This window comes from Leptonychotes weddellii, chromosome 1 (genome assembly GCF_054177405.1).
Source record: "Leptonychotes weddellii isolate Sample4059 chromosome 1, ASM5417740v2, whole genome shotgun sequence".
NCBI classification, from domain to species: domain Eukaryota; kingdom Metazoa; phylum Chordata; class Mammalia; order Carnivora; family Phocidae; genus Leptonychotes; species Leptonychotes weddellii.
This window is the reverse complement of record NC_138369.1, coordinates 133,304,180-133,323,227: the sequence shown is the minus strand read 5'-3', so window position 1 is coordinate 133,323,227 and position 19,048 is coordinate 133,304,180. Positions and strand designations below refer to the sequence as shown.

Sequence of the window (19,048 nt, the reverse complement as noted above, 5' to 3'; positions counted from 1 at the left end):
AATGGGTTAACTGGGATATTTAAGATCAAATAAAAAAGTACATGGAAACAAATGAAAATGAAAACACTACTATCCAAAACCTTTGGGATGCAACAATGGCAGTCCTAAGAGGGAAGTATGTTGCAATACAGGCCTTACCTCAAGAAGCAAGAAAAGTCTCAAATATACAACCTAACCTTAGCCTAAAGGAGCTAGAAAAGGAACAACAAATAAAGCCTAAATCCAGCAGAAGAGGGGAAATAATAAATATTAGAGCAGAAATAAATGATGTATAAACAAAAAAAAATCAGTAGAACATATCAACAAAACTAAGAGTTGGTTCTTCAAATGAATCACTAAAATGGATAAACCCCTAGCCAGACTTATCAAAAAGAAAAGAGAAAGGACCCAAATAAGTAAAATCACCAATGAAAGAGGAGAAATCACAAACAACACCACAGAAATACAATTACAAGAGAATATTATGAAAAATTATATGTCAACAAATTGGGCAATCTGGAAGAAATGGATAAATTCCTAGAAACATACAGAAATGGATAAATTCCTAGAAACATACAAACTACCAAAACTGAAACACGAAGAAGTAGAAAATTTGAACAGACGGATAGCAAGCAAAGAAATTAAATCAGTAATAAAAAAAAAATCTCCCAACAAACAAAAGAGAGAGAGGTATTTAATAATTAAAGAGAGAGAGTGAAAGAAACCATAAGAGACTCTTAACAATAGAGAATAAACTGAGGGTTGATAGAGGGAGGTGGTGTGGGGAGATAGGCTAGATGGATGATAGCTATTAAGGAAGGCACTTGTTATGATGAGCACTAGATATTGTATGTAAGTGATGGATCACTGAATTCTACTCCCAAAACCAATATTGCACTGTATGCAATTTAAATAAAAATTTTAAAAAATCAATGGAATTTTCATATTTACAAATATGGAGAAAAAAGTATATGACAATAAAAAGATAGAAAAGTATTTGATAAAAATCAACTTCCCTTTGTGATAAAAATTTGTTACACTAAAAGAAAGGAACTTTGTTAATCTGAACTTTATTTACCCAGAACTATGAAAATATCCTCCTTAATTATGAATTAATTAGCTTTACTCCTGCATTCTGAAATGAGACAAAGATGCCTATCATACTCCTATTTAACACTGTACAGCCATTAACAATATTAGTTATTAAAAAAAGATGAAAAGGAATTGGAGCTTTGATATGCAGCTTATGGAAATCAAAATTGGTACAACCACTTTGGAAAACTGCTTGGCAGTTATTTATTAAAGTTAAACATACCCTTACTCCATGAATCAGTATATACCTGACAGAAACTCATATATATATTCTCTAGAAGACATATACAAATTTGTTCATAGTAATGTTATTATATCACCTGTAAAATGAATAAATTGTGGTATTGTCATACCCAAACAATGAAATACTATTACAATAATAAAAGTGAATGAATTACTGCTATAAATATCATGTTTAGAAATAGGAGCAGGACAGAAAAGGATAATTGTATAAAAGGATAAATGTATAATTCCACTCATATAAAATTCAAAAACAGATACCAATAACCTATAGTTAGAAGGCTGTAGTTACTTTTAGAAAAGAGGATAAAAAGAAGATGGGAATGTTGATTGGTTAAGGGTATGAAATAGGCTTCTGTGTATTTTGTATTTTTTTTTCTATTTCTTGTTTTTCTATTATATTTTTTGACCCAGGTAGTAGTTTCACAGGTATATTCAACTTCATAATTCATTAAAGACATCTATAATTTGTGTGCTTTTCTCTATGTATTCTTCAACAAACATATTTATTAAAAAACACCTACTCCTGATAAAAGAAATTTATTTTAAAAAATTTTTCTTCTTTTCATATGAAGAAGATTTATAAAATAATTTATAAAATAATAAATTTCCCTCTTGAAGTTTTAATATAAGGCATTCTTGTTCAGTTCTGTTTCATACTTTTCCTTATAATTTCTTCTTTGACCATAATTACTTTGAAGTATATTTTTTATTTCCCAAAATATTTTTGTTAATGACTTCAAATATTACTTCATAGATTTTAGGGAATATAGTATCTGTGATTTTGATTTTGTGGTATTTAATAATTAATTTCACAGATATTTATCAGATACCTATTTTCTTCAGATACTGTTCCAGGTCCTGATGATATAGTAATTAGGAAGTCACCTTACTTCTTTGCCTTCACAATACTTGAATTCTATTGTGAGAGATAAATTTTTGAAATTATATATATTATATAAGAGTATAATATATAATTATGTAAAAATATATGTAATATATTTTTGTGACCTAGGTGATACCCATGTTTTGGTGTGGTCAGACATGATTGCAGAGTGATCTTGTTTTTGTCTTAATCATGGTCACAGAGTGACCTGGTCAGATGTCTCCTGGATATCAGGAGCTTCTTTTCTCTTTCTCAATTCTCTAAGTGATTCTAATATTTTTTCATACTTCCTATATCATAATATTGCATAGTTATCTCAATAATGTATGACATTTTGAGGTTAGGTAGTTTATATTTTGTTATTTACTGTGGTTATTGCTAGTAATGTTTTATAAACAAAACAACTAATATCTTTCAGATGTTTCTATGAAAAAATATAATAGGATTTTAGATTTTTATTTCATTACATCTTAGGGCTCAAATTTTGAAAGGTCATATTATTCATTCTCTTGCTAAGTGAAACTTAGCAAACTTTTTAGACTTACAAATCTTTCCCTGGATTCCATAGGAATTGGTTTAATGATACATCATTTTCTCTAGTATGTAAAAAAGAGCTGACTTGAAGTTAAAATGCATAATAGTACAGTATTTATGATGTTATATAAATTTTATTTTATTTTATTTTAACAAATATTTTTGAAGTTTACACTTAATTTTGACTTTTTGAATTTAGCCATTTAATTTAGTATGTAAAGAAGCTCAATGTTTTTGTCAAATCAATTTTCAAATTTATTATATGTGATTTAATAATGAAAACTTTCTTTATTATTTTAGCCATTCTGACAGGTGTAAGGTGATATTTTATTGTGGTTTTGATTTGCATTTCCCTGGTGATTAGTGATGTTGTGTACCTTATCATGTGTCTGCTGGCCATCTGTATGTCTTTTTTGGGAAAATGTCTATTTAGGTCCTCTGTCCATTTTTAATCAGATTATTGTGCTTTTTAAATTTATATTTAATTCTTTTTTTATTTTATTATGTTAGTCACCATACAGTACATCATTAGATTTTGATGTAATGTTCCATGATTCATGATTTGTGTATAACACTCAGTGCTCCATGCAATATGTGCCCTCCTTAATACCCATCACCGGGCTAACCCATCTCCCCATCCCCTCCCCTCTAAAACACTCAGTTTGTTTCTCAGAGTCCATAGTCTCTCATGGGTCGTCTTCCCCTCCGATTTCTCCCCCTTCATTTTTCCCTTCCTTCTCCTAATGTGCTCCATGCTATTCATTATGTTCCACAAATAAGTGAAACCATATGACAATTGACTTTCTCGGCTTGACTTATTTCACTTAGCATAATCTCCTCCAGTCCCATCCATGTTGATGTAAAAGTTGGGTATTCATCCTTTCTGATGGCTGAGTAATAATCCATTGTATATATGGACCACATCTTTATCCATTCATCTGCTGAAGGGCATCTCAGCTCTTTCCACAGTTTGGCTATTGTGGACATTGCTGCTATGAACTTTGGGGTGCATATCGCCCTTCTTTTCACTACATCTGTGTTTTTGGGCTAAATACCCAGTAGTGCAATTGCTGGGTCATAGGGTAGCTCTATTTTTAATTTTTTGAGGCACCTCCACACTGTTTTCCAAAGTGGCTGTAGCAGCTTGCATTTCCACCAACAGTGTAGGAGGCTTCCCCTTTCTCCACAACCTCTCCAACATTTGTTGTTTCTTGCCTTGTCAATTTTTGCCATTCTAACTGGTGTAAGGTGGTATCTCAATGTGGTTTTGATTTGTATTTCCCTGATGGCTAATGATGATGAACATTTTTTCATGTGTCTGTTAGTATTTGTGTGTCTTCTTTGGAGAAGTGTCTGTTCATGTCTTCTGCCCACTTTTTGACTTGATTATTTGTTTTTTGGGTGTTGAGTTTGAGAAGTTCTTTGTAGATCTTGGATATCAGCCCTTTGTCTGTAGTGTTATTTGCAAAAATGAAATAAAAGGTATCCAAATTGGCAAAGAAGAAGTCAAACTCTCTCTCTTCGCAGATGACATGATGCTTTAAGTGGAAAACCCAAAAGACTCCACCCCCAAATTATTGTGCTTTTTAAAAAATATATTTATTTGAGAGAGAGAGAGCATGTGCAGTGGGAAGGGGCAAAGGGAGAGGGAGAAGCAGACACTCCGCTGAGCAGGGAACCTGATGTGGGGCTTGACCCCAAGACCCTAAGATCATGACCTGAGCCAAAGGCAGACACTTAACCAACTGAGCCACCCAGGCACCCCTTATCAGATTGTTTTTTGGTGTTGAGTTGTATAAGTTCTTTATATATTTTGGATATTAGCCCCTTATCAGATATATCTTTTGCAAATATCTTCTCCCATTCAGTAGGTTGCCATTGAAAATTAAAAATAGAAATACCATATGATTCAATAATTCCACCACTGGGTATTTACCAAAAAAAAACCCCACAAAAACACTAATTCAAAAAGATATATGCACCCCTATGTTTACTGCAGTATTATTGACAATAGCCAAGATATTGAAGCAACCTAAGTGTCCATCAGTAGACAAAAGGATAAGGAAGATGTGGTGTATATACACAATGGAACATTATGCAGTCATAAAAAAAGGAGATTGTTACATTTGTGACAACATGGATAGACCAGTAGGGTATTATGCTAAGTGAAATAAATCAGATTAGGAAAGACAAATATGATTATTTTCTTATGTGGAATCTAAAAAAACCAAATGAATAAACAAAAAACAGAATCTATAAGTACAGAGAACAATTGATGGTTGCCAGAGGGAAGAGGGGTAGGGAATGGGCAAAATGGGTGATGGGGAGTGGGAGATACAGGCTTCCAGTTATGGAATGAGTAAGTCCCAGGAATAAAAGGCACAACATAGGGAATATAGTCAATGATACTATAATAAAGTTGTATGGTGACAGATGGTGGCTACACTTGTGAGCATAGAATAACATAAGAGTTGAATCACTATGTTGTACACCTGAAACTAATATAGCATTCTGGATCAACTATACTCAAAAAAATTTTTAGTTAAAAAATAAAGATTAAAAAATAATAAAAATAAAATCCTTAAATATGTTATAGCTTCAAAAATATACATTGATTTCATGACCTGTTGAAATTTTTAAATTTCCTGTTAAAACTAGCTCATTTAGTTTTGTCATTTTTTTGTGTCCTGTTATAAAATGTTGAGGTAAGTGATTAGGTCTCAGGATGCTGTATAGGAGTAGCTTATAACCACCACTCTATTTTCTATTTTTACCACTAGTGTTTTGGAATTATTGAAACATTTTTATGCACAGTATAAGAATTTTCATCGGAGAAATACTACTAATGGATTTCAAGAAAATCATCTGAAAGCAGATTCATGGGCAATATTATCATTATTTGAACACTGGCCTCTTTTTATCCTTTCTGTTTTTTTAAACTAATGATAGAGTAAATTTAACAAAATATAACTACAAATAATAAGTCAGAATTATATGATATAAAAATCGTCAGCATGGCTAGCAGTATTTCACTGAGTCTTGAATATGATCATCTATTAATCATTATCTGCTCTCAAATACTTCTATTTTAAAATGAAACCATGTATTTTATTGTCTTATTTATTGATTTATAAATATCGACCATTTTTAATGATGTGAATCTCTAGAATAACTTGTGAACTTCTGAGGGTTCATAAATCACCAGTTTAAAATATGGACATAAGTCAAAGAGAAAATAGGACTTGATATAAAGAAATTAGAAGCCAAATTTGTGGCCATACTTTTTAAGTGCATAGGACTGAATTGCATATACATTGGTTATTAAACTTATCCCATTTCATCCTTTATTTCATCTTCATTTTCTATCCCATTTTTCTTTTGCTCCAATTTTTCTTATTTATTTTTGCATTCATATATATATATACATGTTTCCTCAATTTCTCTTGGAAATTGGGAGTGAGGACGATTTCATTGGTAAATATTTATTGAAGTAGAGTTTATTTGCCATTTTTTTAAAATGTAGGAAATCTATATTCAGGTTCTGGAAAAATTGGCATTCTAAATAAAATTGTAATATGTGATATGATTTTACTTTATTGTATTAACATTAAACTTTATTCAGAGCAAGTTAAAATTGTTAGAATTATAAAAATGATTATTCTAATGTTTTCCAGCTGCTGATAGGTTATGAAAATGGTACTGTAGTATTCTGGGACTTGAAATCTAAAAGAGCAGAACTAAGAGTTTATTATGATGAGGTAAGTGACTTCTACTGAAATATTTGAAAAGAGTATTATGACTTTGTGCCTGTTTTCTACTTGTAAGCTTTGTATATTACCAATACTTTTATCATTGAGTAACTGGGTCTGACCCAGTGTCTCATACTTCATGTTGGCATTTGCCCAAGTTCCAACTCTGGATCATTCTCCTGAATGAGAATTCTGCCTTGATTGACTATTTTTGGGCCCTTTCTGGCATCTTAATATACATTGATGCTTATTACTTATCCTTTTCCTTCCATTAGGTTACATGGTTATTATGTCTTGCCTCATTATCCTTAAGATCTCTAAAACATTATTCACACCTTTCTTAGAAAATTCTTTTTCTGTGGCAGAAAATTTAAGAGGTCAGTTTGAAAGGCCTTATCTCAGAATAAAGATTGATTTTGTAAATAGTACTACTTAATAATAAGGGTAAGATCTTAAAGTGAGTTTTATTGTACATAGTTGAGATTTGGTTAGGTTTTTACTTTAGTTGTTCCAAGGTTGATTCTAGGCCATTAAGGATATCCCCCTTCAGAAGAAGTTAATGTGAAGATAGCCTGGGGCAAAAAGTGAAAAAGGGTAATTACCTCTTATAGTTTTGGGAATAAAGGTGATCATGTAAGCTCTAAATTCAATTTTAAAAATGGTGGAGTAGGGAGAGATAGGAAGAAAATACAGTCAATAATCATTATCTGGTATCACCTGCACTTATATGAGAAGAATGCAGAATTTAAGGCAACACTGATATAAATAGAAAGAAAAAATTTTTAAAAAACAACACATTTCTTTGTGTGCTACCTCCCATCCCCTCATAACAGTTGAATTTTTTAGTTTTGGTGCTTAAAGATATATGCCTTTGGGTATCTCATAGCTATACACACCCCCAATTCATTTCTTAATAGTTCTGGCAAACTAAGATTTTATGGTATATATAAGATACTTCTCGTAGTGACAAAGAGTTCAGGGGTAAATGATATAGCAACTGGGTAATTTGGTCATTGGTGAAAAATACTGTCTGGCAGGTGATGTCTTACAATTATGCTCTCTGTGATGAACTTCTAGGGCATCTTGAATCATAAGGAAAGAAGGTCCTGGGAAGCTAAGCTAGATTTTTCTTTTATTAAATATACAAAGTACAAAGATGATATTAGATTCCTCTCTCAAAACTAGTAGCTAGATAAGAGTACAAATATTATCTGAGTATTTAGCCAGTTGGAAATAGAGTAGGTCATCTAAAAAGGAAATCCAGAGGTTTTTTTAACCTAAAACATTGTAGAAGAAAGACTTCTAATCTTAAAAAGTGAGCAAAAATAATTTTGCAATGAAGTGTTTAAATAAGCATTAGCAATGTTTAAGTCGAGTACTACACTATATCTACTTTATACCTAGAAATAATTTTAAATATTGACTTATACATGTATATATGCATATAATCTATTTACTTTGATGCATAGTTATATATCCTATCATTTTAATGGAGATAGTTATATACATTATTTTACTGCCAAACATTTAAAACTTTCCTTAGCACTTTACCTCTGATATTTAGAAATAATTCTTAATACTATTATGAAGTGGTTTCTATTAAGTTATCAAAGATCTCTTGATTACTATACATAGTGATCCCTTCAAAGTCTTTTAAGTTCCTCATTAAACCTGTGTCTTTACATCAGCCCCTCCTTCCTAAAATGGTTTCTTCCCTTGTTTTTGTCTTTCTACCTCATTTTTCACCCTTCCTTTCTCTATCACTGATTCTTTCCTTACTTTCCTTTAAATTATAGATACTCTTCAGGATTTTATGTCTTCACCCTCTTCATTTCACCTCCAGTTTACATTTATATCTTCTCCCATCATTTCAAATATTAATTTTATTCTAATAAATTTAAAATCCTTGGATCTCTCACCTTTACCTTTCTCCTGACCTCTTGATCTGTGTATCTAAAAATCTGTTGCATTAAGCCCAGATAAATATCTCATTGGCACTGAATTTACACTTCAAGACCTAAACCTTGTTCTGTGTTCTCTTTTTCAGTTTTTAAATTTTGATTATTTATTTGTTTGTAACCCTCAGAGTCATATTTGATCCTTTCTTCTCTGTATATCATATGCTATCAGTTTTATAGTCTCTTAATTCTGTTTTTATGTTGTCTCTCATTCATTTCTTCTTTTTTCATTCCCACATTCAATTGTCTAGTCTAGGTTGTTATGTTTTTCCTAAAAGACGATGGTAGCCTTTTAACTAATTGCTTTTCCTCTGATATCTTACCTTTTCAGTATATCTTTCACTAATAAGATTATCATTTTAAGCCATAGGTCATGTAATTCTCTACCTCAGAAACTTTGAATGGCTCCCAATTATCAACAATAGAAAGGCTTTATTACTTTACATGAGATTCAAGGCCCTGATGTTATTTTTCCCTTTAGTTTAATGCAGTGTATCCTTCTATACACTCCTCACACTTCAGACATATTACTATCTCCTAAACATATTATTTATTTCCTACCTTCAAGCCTTTGCTCAAGCTAATTCCTCACCATAAACTCCCTTCTTTCCTCTTTTGTGTATCAAAATCCTATTAAACTGTAGCCACTGTAAAACTATTTCAACTACCAGAGTAGCACCTTGAATAGCCATGGGTGAATTGAAAGTTTTGTTTTGTAAATCCAAGATAATTTTCATGTAAATAACTACATGAATTTACATATTAGCTGTGAAAGTTTTATTTTATTACATTAATATTTCTAAATAATCTCTCACAGAGAAAACTCTCAGAGTTTGATATGAGGATAGCCTTTTAATTCCTTCACTAGATGCTGTTTTTCCTTTTTTCATATTGGTACCCAGCTTTTTAGGTTTCCTTTCTCTTTTTTGTTTTGGAGAACCTCCATCACAGCCGCTGAGTTGACCAAACCAGCTAGTGTTTTATCTTCCATATTTTGTTTTCTATCTTTTAAAATTCTTCTTGAATTAGTTGTATTTGTGTGTTTTTTTTTTAGTAAACCCTTAAAGTTGTTTTTTAAGAAAGGGGTAAGGTATAATGAAACTAAAAGAATTGGATGGTTATCCATTAAATCTATTCAAATGCCAGCTCTTCAGTAATACTCTGACACTCTCTAATAACAAGCTGGTTTTATATGCTTACTCTTTTGTACAATAAGTATACTTCTTTTATGGTACTTATTTTGCTTTTGTGTTGTAGCTGTTATTTTTCTATTTGTCTTCTCTAGTAGGTAGAAATTCAGTAAGATAGGAAGAAGGGTTAGGGCTGGAGACTCTATGCCCACACCATTCATAGCAAAGCAGTCTGAGAGAACTTTAAATTGACTGAGGTTCATCAAGTTAACACATAGAAGAAGCCTGAAGTGGCATTTCCCTTGAGCCACCTACAAAAGTGAGAATAAGCAAATAAGAAGATGACAAGTGTTTTCTTTCTGTCTCTACTGAACCCTGGCAAAAAAAAAAAAAAAAAGTCTTTACCTAGTAATAAAGACCAGAGTGAGAGAAAACATAAGCCCAGGGTTTCATGTTATCTGTTTCATTTAATTAAATCTTACTTATCTTGAGATACAGCTCATATCCTACATCCTTTATGATATGTCTAATGATTACTCTAGCCATCAATTATCTGTAACTCTAATAATACTTCTTATTTAGAAAACAAATAATAGTTTTAAACACATATCTTAGGTTAGTATATCGTATATATATATATATATATATAAACTAAATGTTAGAAGTTCCAAAAAATAACAATTATTAATTAATATTCATTTATTTCAGTCTTCCCTATTTTGCAGTTTTGAAAGTTCCTTTAAGTAAAGGGTAATGTTGTATATATCTGTTCAGCTTTTATGTCTACTAGGGCTTCTCTCATTGTGATTAACACATTATTGAAAGGCTATATAAACTTTATGATTTAGAAAGAATACAAGGTGTGGAAATATGTGATGACATTAATTATTCATTCAACAGATATTGAGTATCTACTTTATGCAAGGCACTGTGCTACCACTGGGAATAAAACAATATATGAAGATGGAATAATTACTTTTTTATGTAATTCAAATCTTCAGAGTAAACTTATAAAAAAGTTTTGAATCTTCTTGCTTAAACCCTAAATTGCCAAGTTAATTTAAAAATATATGTTAGGGGCAATATGGTAAAATGATTGAGAATATGGGTTTTGTAGTTAGATAGACATTGGCTTTGAATTGTGTGACCTGAGCACATATATCAGTTTCTGTAGGCCTATTTCACCATGTGCAAATTGGAAAAAATAATACCTGCTTTATAAAATTAATAGTTAATATCGGTACTTTGCCAAGGGGTCTGGCACATAGTAAGCCCTCAGCTGGTGGCTCTTAGTGTAAATTGTTATTTAAATTGGCGACTTTAAGTGGAAGTAAGCCTCTACCTTTCCAGAAATTATCTTCTGATAACCTTGCTTTTACTTCTATATAAATAATTTTTCAAAGGATCATATAGGATACAGGGAGGACATAGAATTTACAACAAAAAGCTCTAGGCTATAATGATATTATGAAATGTACTTAACTTTTCTTTATCTCAGGAGATGAGTTTTTATAGTCTTCTATAAGCCTATAGAGGATTGAAGCCAAAGATAGTATGATCTGGGTCAGAACAATTATGTATGTTTCTTAAGTATTGTTGCTATAATAATTTTATCTCAGAATATTTTTCCTTTGGAATATAGAATGCTATAACATATCAACTTTTTTCACCCTCTACTTGTTTTTAATTGCTATTTCATTAGGCTATCCATTCAATTGACTGGCATCATGAGGGCAAACAATTCATGTGCAGCCATTCAGATGGTAGCTTGACCTTATGGAACCTGAAAAGCCCAAGTCGTCCCTTCCAGACCACAATTCCACATGGTAAGGTGTATGCTTTCAAAAGAAATAAACTCTGAAAATACAGTGCCTTGACTTGACGTACAACAGGTGTTATCAGTGTGTTTGGAAGAAAGTGATAGGATGTAGCTTCTGATTCTAAATACCTCTTTGTATCTCCTTCAGATCCCCACATTTTACCCCAAACTTTCTGTACTTCCCCTCTCCCTGTTTATCCACTTTCCTACTTTGTGATACTTATATATAGACCTTTCCAACCAAAAATTGGATAATGTATGATTGATGTATCTGAAGCAGTCTTCAGGGTTAAGGAGGTAGTGAGAATGACATTATATAGATCTGACTTTCAGACCTAATTCCTGTACTGTTTTGGCATTTTCTAGATTCTCTCATTTATTTCCATTTCTACTATTTGATTCCACCAAATATGAGACTATGGTTTTACTGTGTATTGTATTTCTTATTATCTTCCTTATCAAAAGGAAGTATTTAAGGTTTATGTTCTACCTGTCTACCTAACTGAAAAAAATAAAAAGTTCAAATGAATGAATATTTTTTATTCAGATGATCATATTATTTCTGAGAATATTAGTGGTAATCTGAGTTCCATATTTTCCTCTTACCATTGTTTTTTTGTGAGAATAGAGAGGTCAAAACCTAGCAGTTAATCAAACACATTCTATTTTATAATTTCTGAGCACTTATTGTAGTATCACATTTATAAATTTTAGTATTATGTTTTTTATAATTGGTGACCCATAAATCACAAGATGAAATTATTCCATCTTGTGTTGGTCTGCTCTTTTTTGTACCATGCTCTTTTTTGTTGCATGCTCCACCTTCAAATGTTTAAATTATTACAACATTTAACCTAGCAGCTTTAAAGATTACTTTGCTTTTACACACTTAGTTTGAGATACTTCATTTAAAGATTGCCATTATGGAAACCTTGGATAGGTATTTGCTATACATCCCACTCAGATAGAATTATTTGTTTCTATGATGAGTTTAGTTCCTCTGTCCACCCCCTACCCCCATTCCTTATGCCTTTTATTTGTATGTGTATTATATGATTTATTCATAAATTTTCTACTTCTATTCTTCTCAACAGTCAACTTCTATACAAGTTCTTTTTGGCTTGATTGGATATTTGATACTTTCATATGTTTCACCATATCCATATTTATCAGTTTGGGTTGTTTTCTATACACTTGACCTGTGAACAATGTGGGGGATGGGGCACTGATCCTCATGCAGTTGAAAATTCACATATAACTTTTGACTCCTCCAGAGTCAACAGCCTACTGTTCACTAGAAGCCTTACTGATAAACATAGTCAATTAACACATATTTTGTATGTTATGTGTCATATACTGTATTCTTACAATTAAGTAAGCTAGAAAAAAGAAAATATTATTAAGAAAATAATAGGAAGAAAAAATACATTTACAGTACTATATTTATTTAAAAAAATCTATTCATTTGAATTAGTATTTTTGTATTCTTTGGCTAAATACCTAGTAATGTAACAGCTGGATTGTAGGGTAGTTCTATTTTTAACTTTTCGAGGAAACTCCATATTGCTTTCCAGAGTAGCTTGTACACCTGAAACTAATATTACACTGTATGTTAACTAACTAGAATTTGAATAAAAACTTAAAAAACTATGTATAGGTGGACCCATACAGTTCAAACCCGTGCTGTTCAAGGGTCAACTGTAATTCTGTTTTCCTGTTGAAAGAGATGAAATTCTGTTCACAGGTTGTTGAAACATCAGCATCTGTGTCTCATAATATATAGAGCAGATTAAATTCCTGCTGCCTCATGATGATTTGAAGCAAATATCAGTGATTTTGACATATTCTTCAGGTTCATTCTGTTACATTTCATTTCAGCTATTTTTATTTTAGAAAATAAAAATTTTTCTAAGTAGTACTTTAGCTGTATCCTGTAAGTTTTGATATTAATTTTATTAAAAATGTGTAATATTCATTAATATTTAGTTTGAGGTATTTTCTAATTTCTATTATAATTTTCCATTGACCTATGAGTTAGACATTTGTTTTCTAATTTCTAAAAAATATGTTTTGTTATAGATTTTTAAATTAACTGTAGTCAGAGAACATGGCATGATACTAGTTCTACAAAATTTACTGTGATTTGCTTTAAATTAGACATACACAATTAATTGCCATGAAGTTCCAATTATGCTTGAGAAGAATGTACATTTCCTGTTACACAAAGGTCAAACTTGAAATTGTGTTTTCTTTGTACTATCAATCTTTGCTTAGTTTTTTTTTAAGATAGCTGCTATTTTTTTATTTAAATTCAATTAGCCAAGGTATAAGTACATCATTAGTTTTTGATATAATGTTCAGTGATTCATTAGTTCAGCCTAACACCCAGTGCTCATCATATCACGTGCCCTCTTTAATGCCCATCACCCAGTTACCCCTTCCCCCACCCAACTCCCTTTCTGCAACCCTCAGTTTGTTTCCCAGAGTCAAGATTCTCTCATGGTTCGTCTCCCTCCCTGATTTTTTATTGTTTGATTTTTCAGTTTTGAGAGAGATAAGTTAAAATCTCTATTACTATGGATTTTTCCCTGTAATTTTGTTCATTTCTGTTTTATATACTTTTTAAATCAAGTAGGTCAAGGTGGTTGATAGCATTAATCAAATCCTTGGATTTTACTGATATTTGACTAGTGCTATCAATTTCTGAAAGTGGTATTAAAATTTCCTAACAATTGTAGAATTATCTACTTTTCACTTTATTTCTGTCTTTTTGTTTCATGTATTTTTGAGGCTTAATTGTTAGGCATCCATTAGGTTTTCCATAGAGAGCATATAGTCAGGTCTTTTTTATTCAGTTTTATAACATTTAGTTGGAGTGTTCAGTCTATTAATATTAAATGTAATTACTGATGGAAATGGATTTAAGTATACCAAGTTACTGTTTGTTTTCTGTTGGTCCAGTCTTTTTTTGTTGTTGTTCCCTTTTTCTCCCCTTTTTGCCTCTGGATTATTTGAAAGTTTTTATTAGAATTCCATTTTAATTTACATTTAGGCATTTTATCTTCAGACCTTTTATTTTGGTCAGTTACTCTAGGGATTATAGTATACTTCCCTAACTTTTCAGTCTATTAGAGTTAACATTGTAGCACTTCACAAAAAAATGTAGAAGCTTCATAATCCTACATATTTATTTACTTTTATTTACTTTTGCAGTAGTTATATATGTATTACTTCTAAATACATTGTTATAATTTTTGCTTTAAGTAGTCTTAAGTATTTTTTAATTAGAAGGAATATATTCTTTTGTGTTTTATAATTTCTCTTAATATAATTTTATATTTATGAATTTTTATGATTTCATTTGTTCTTGAAGATACAGGAATATCATTTATCATTTCACTTAGCTTTCCTTTAAAAATTCCTCTTTTTTGCTTTTATTCTTGAGGGACATTTTTGCTGGATGTAGATTTCTGAGTTCACAGTTTGTATGTGTGTATGTTGTTTTTAAGTTGCTACACACTTTAAAAATATTCCACTATTTTCTGGTTTACATAGTTTCTGAGTGAGAAATGTGTGGTGTTTTGACTTTTGGTTCCCCTGTGTATAATATGTCATTTTCCCCTGGCTACTTTCAAAATTTTGTAACTTTTATTTCCAACAATTTGACTATGATATGCCTAGTTTGTTTTCTTCAAGTTCATTCTATTTAGGGTTCTACTGAGCTACAGAGCTTCTTACATTTAGAAATTTGTATCTTTCATAAAATTGGGGAAACTTTCAGCTTTTTATTTTTTCAAATATGTTTTTCTGCTCCAACCTCTCTCTACCTCTCTTTCTGGGACACCAGTTACCTGTCTGGTAGAATTTTTGGTATTGTCTCACATGTTTCTGAGCCTCTCTTTTTTTGTTGTTGTTAATCATTTTTTTCTCTGAATTTCAAATTGGATAATTCACATTGATCTATCATCAATTTAACTGCCTTTTTCCTCTGTAATTTTCATTCAGCTATTAAACCCTTAAGTTATTTTTATTTCAGATATTTATTTCACTTGCTACCTTTTTATATTTTCTATTTTTCTGATGAGATTTCCTCTTTTCATTATGAGTCCTTTCCTTTTCTCTTTCCCTTCCCCTTTCCCTTTCCACATTGAGCTTAGTTATAATTGCTGCTTTAAATCTTTGTTTGATGATACCAAAATCTGCTTCGCCTTGATGTTGGCCTCTGTTCATAAGAATGGCTCACATTTTTCTGCTTCTTCACATATCTAATAATTGGAAATGTATATTATGGATATTATGTTGTATATACTATAGAATATACTTTTGTTACCCAATTCCTCCCTAGCCATATGTCTTCTAAACTGGGGAACCATATCTAGATTCATTATTTTTCTACAAATCAATATTTTCTATACTACAAAAGTAGGCTTTGTCTGAAACTCAGATTATTGAACAGTAGTGGGAAAAGAGGGAGGGTGACCACAGACGAGTTTACTTTAGTACCTATTTCACTTGAGATTAGCACTGTGGTGACATTGCCCTTGTTGTAGCTGGTTTTCACTAGTATTAGAGACATTATTTTTCTTTCACAGTAAATTTTAATGGTTTCAAATACTTATTCTTCAATTATAATGCCTTCAGCTAAACACACACATACACACACACATGCAATCTACACACATGATCTTAAACCAAATCCCATGTAATACTTAATAGTGACATTGTTGTTCAGAAACAGGACAGAGATGTCAACAACTATCACTGTTATTTAACATTTTCCTGAAAATATTATCCAATGTCTTTAGACTTGAAAAGGAAATATGATATTTAAAAGTTTAGAGAATTCAAAATTATAATTACTTTTTTGGTAATGTAATTGCACAACTAAAAAATAAAAACTAATTAGGAATACTATTGAGTATAACATGAGAACTCTATACAAAACAAAATACAATGGGTGGATAAAACCATTTAAAAAAATAGCATCCATAAAAATACCTGGATATAAACCTTAAAATAACAGTGAGGTATTATTTCTGCTAAAGGACATAAAGAAGACTGAATAATGAAAAAATACCCTATGTCTGCATGGGTAGATTCATTATTATAAAGATGTTAGCTCCCCCCATATTAATTCAAAATTCACTTTGTTCCCAAGAAAAATAACAGGTTTTAAAAATTAGACAAGGTTATGTGCAGCAAAAATAAACATGAAAATAAGTAAAAATATTTGAACAAGGAGTAATGGTCAATTATAGGCAGTTTGGAAGGTTAGATGCCCTAAACAATTCTTGCTGAAATAAATACTTACTGAAATGAAATAAATTTATTTTTAATATGTCATTGAGCTAACAACCACAAAAACAAGGTAAACTAAGATCCCAAAAAACATTGTGAAACTAGAAATGCTGAGAGATAAATGGTAAAGATAGAATTTGTATTTTTTTAAAAGATAGTGTTTATTGATTTGAAAGAAAGAGAGAGTAAGCATGAGCAGAGGGTGGAGCGGGGAGAGGCGGGGCAGAGAGAGAGGGAGAAGCAAACTCCCCACTGAGCATGGAGCCTGACATGAGGGCCTCATCCTAGGACCCTGAGATCATATCCTGAGCTGTAGTCAGACGCTTAACCGACTGAGCCACACAGGCACCCCTTGTCTGCAGTTTTATGCTACACTTCAGAGAACTTAAACTTCTATTAAAAAAATACAAATTTATTGAATTATAATTCTCAGTTCACTAAAGTGTACAATTCAATAGTTTTGGTATATTCAGAGTTATGCAACCATCAACACAATCTAATTTTAGAATATTTTTGTCATCCCCAAAAGAAACGCCATACTCATTAATAGTCATCCCATCCCTACTCCTCCACCATTATTAGGCAACCACTGGTCTTCTTCTGTCTCTATAGATTTGACTGTTCTGGACATTTCATATAAATAAACTCATACTAAATGTGGTCTTTCATGACTGGCTTTTTTCACTTAGCATAATGTTTTCAAGGTTCATCCATGTCATAGCAAGTCTAACTATTTCTGGTGAATAATATTCCATTGTGTAGATATACCGCTTTTATCTACTCATCACTTAATGGACATTTGGGTTGTTCTTATATTTTGATTATTCTGAATTATTCTGCTGTGAATGTTTATGTACAACTTTTGTGCCAGCATATATTTTCATTTCTCTTTGGTATATATCCAAGAATGGAATTACCGGATCATATGACAACTCATATTTAACATTTTAAGGAACTGCCAAATTGTATTCCAGAGTCCTCAGGCTTTTACATACTCACAAGCAATATTAGGTTTCCAACTTCTCCACATCTTTATCAACATTTGTTAATATCTATCTTTTATTATAGCCATCCTAGTAGATATGCGGTAATAGCTCCTTGTAGTTTTGATTGGCATTTCCCTAATGAATAAAGATATTTAATATCTGTTCATGTGCTTATTTTCATTTCTAATATTCTTTGGAGAAAGTTGAGTTCCTTTGCTCATTTACAAATTGGGTTTTTTTTAATTTAATTTAATTTTATTGTTATGTTAGTCACCATACAGTACGAAAACAATGAATCATGGAACACTACATCAAAAACTAATGGTGTACTGTATTGTGACAAATTGGGTTTTTTAAAATTATTATTATGGAGTTGTAGCAGTTCATTATATAGTCGACCCTTGAACAACACAGGATTTGGGGTGCTTACTCTCTGTGTAGTAGAAAATTCACATATAACTTTTTTTAATTGAAGTATAATTAACATACAATATTATATTAGTTTCAGGTGTACAGCATAGAGATTCAACAACCCTATATGTTATGCTGTGCTTACCACAGTAAGTGAAGTTATCATCCATCACCATACAAAGTTATTACAATATTATTGACTATATTCCCTTTGTTATACTTTTCATCTTCATATTTATTTTATAACTAGAAGTTTGTACCTCTTAATCTTTTTTTATCTATTTCACCTATCCCCCACCCAACTCCCCTATGCTCCCCATCAGTTCTCTGTATTTCAATCTGGGTTTGAAATACCATATGAAATCATATGGTATTTGCCTTTCTCTGTCTGACATTTCACTCAGTATAATACTGTCTAGGTCTATCCACATTGTCACAAATGGCAAGATATGATATTTTTTTATGGTTGAGCAATATTCCATTGTGTGTGTATGTGTATGTGTGTACACACAAAATCTTCTTTATCCATTCATCTATGGATGAACACTTTCATTTTTTTTTTTTTTGGCTACTGTAAATAATGCTGCAATAAACATAGGGGTGCATATATCTTTTTGAATTAGTGTTTTTGTTTTCTTTGGGCGAATACTGAGTAGTGGGATTACTGGGTTATATGATATTTCTATTTTTAATTCTTTGAGACATCTCCATGCTGTTTTCCATGGTGGCTGCACCAGTTTACATTCCCACCAACAGTGCACTAGGGTCTCTTTCCCTCCACATCCTTGTTATTTCTTGTCTTTTTTATTCTAACCATTTTGACAGGTGTAAGGTAACATTGTGGTTTTGATATGCATTTCTCTGAAAAGTGATGTTGGCTATCTGTATGTCTTCTTTGGAAAACGGACCATTCAAGTCCTCTGCCCATATTTCAATCAGATTGGCGTTTTTTTTTTGGTGTCAAGT

At 31.4% G+C, this 19,048-nt stretch overlaps 1 protein-coding gene across 1 annotated transcript in view; it reads left to right on the top strand.

Moving 5' to 3' along the window:
* The window catches only part of STXBP5L (syntaxin binding protein 5L), a 341,807-nt gene that overhangs the window by 143,594 nt on the left and 179,165 nt on the right, over positions 1-19,048 (top strand). The window contains exons 8-9 of the mRNA XM_081815272.1: positions 6,406-6,489; positions 11,271-11,394. Coding sequence (XP_081671398.1) covers positions 6,406-6,489; positions 11,271-11,394 — 208 coding nt within the window. The remainder of the gene's footprint in view (positions 1-6,405; positions 6,490-11,270; positions 11,395-19,048) is intronic.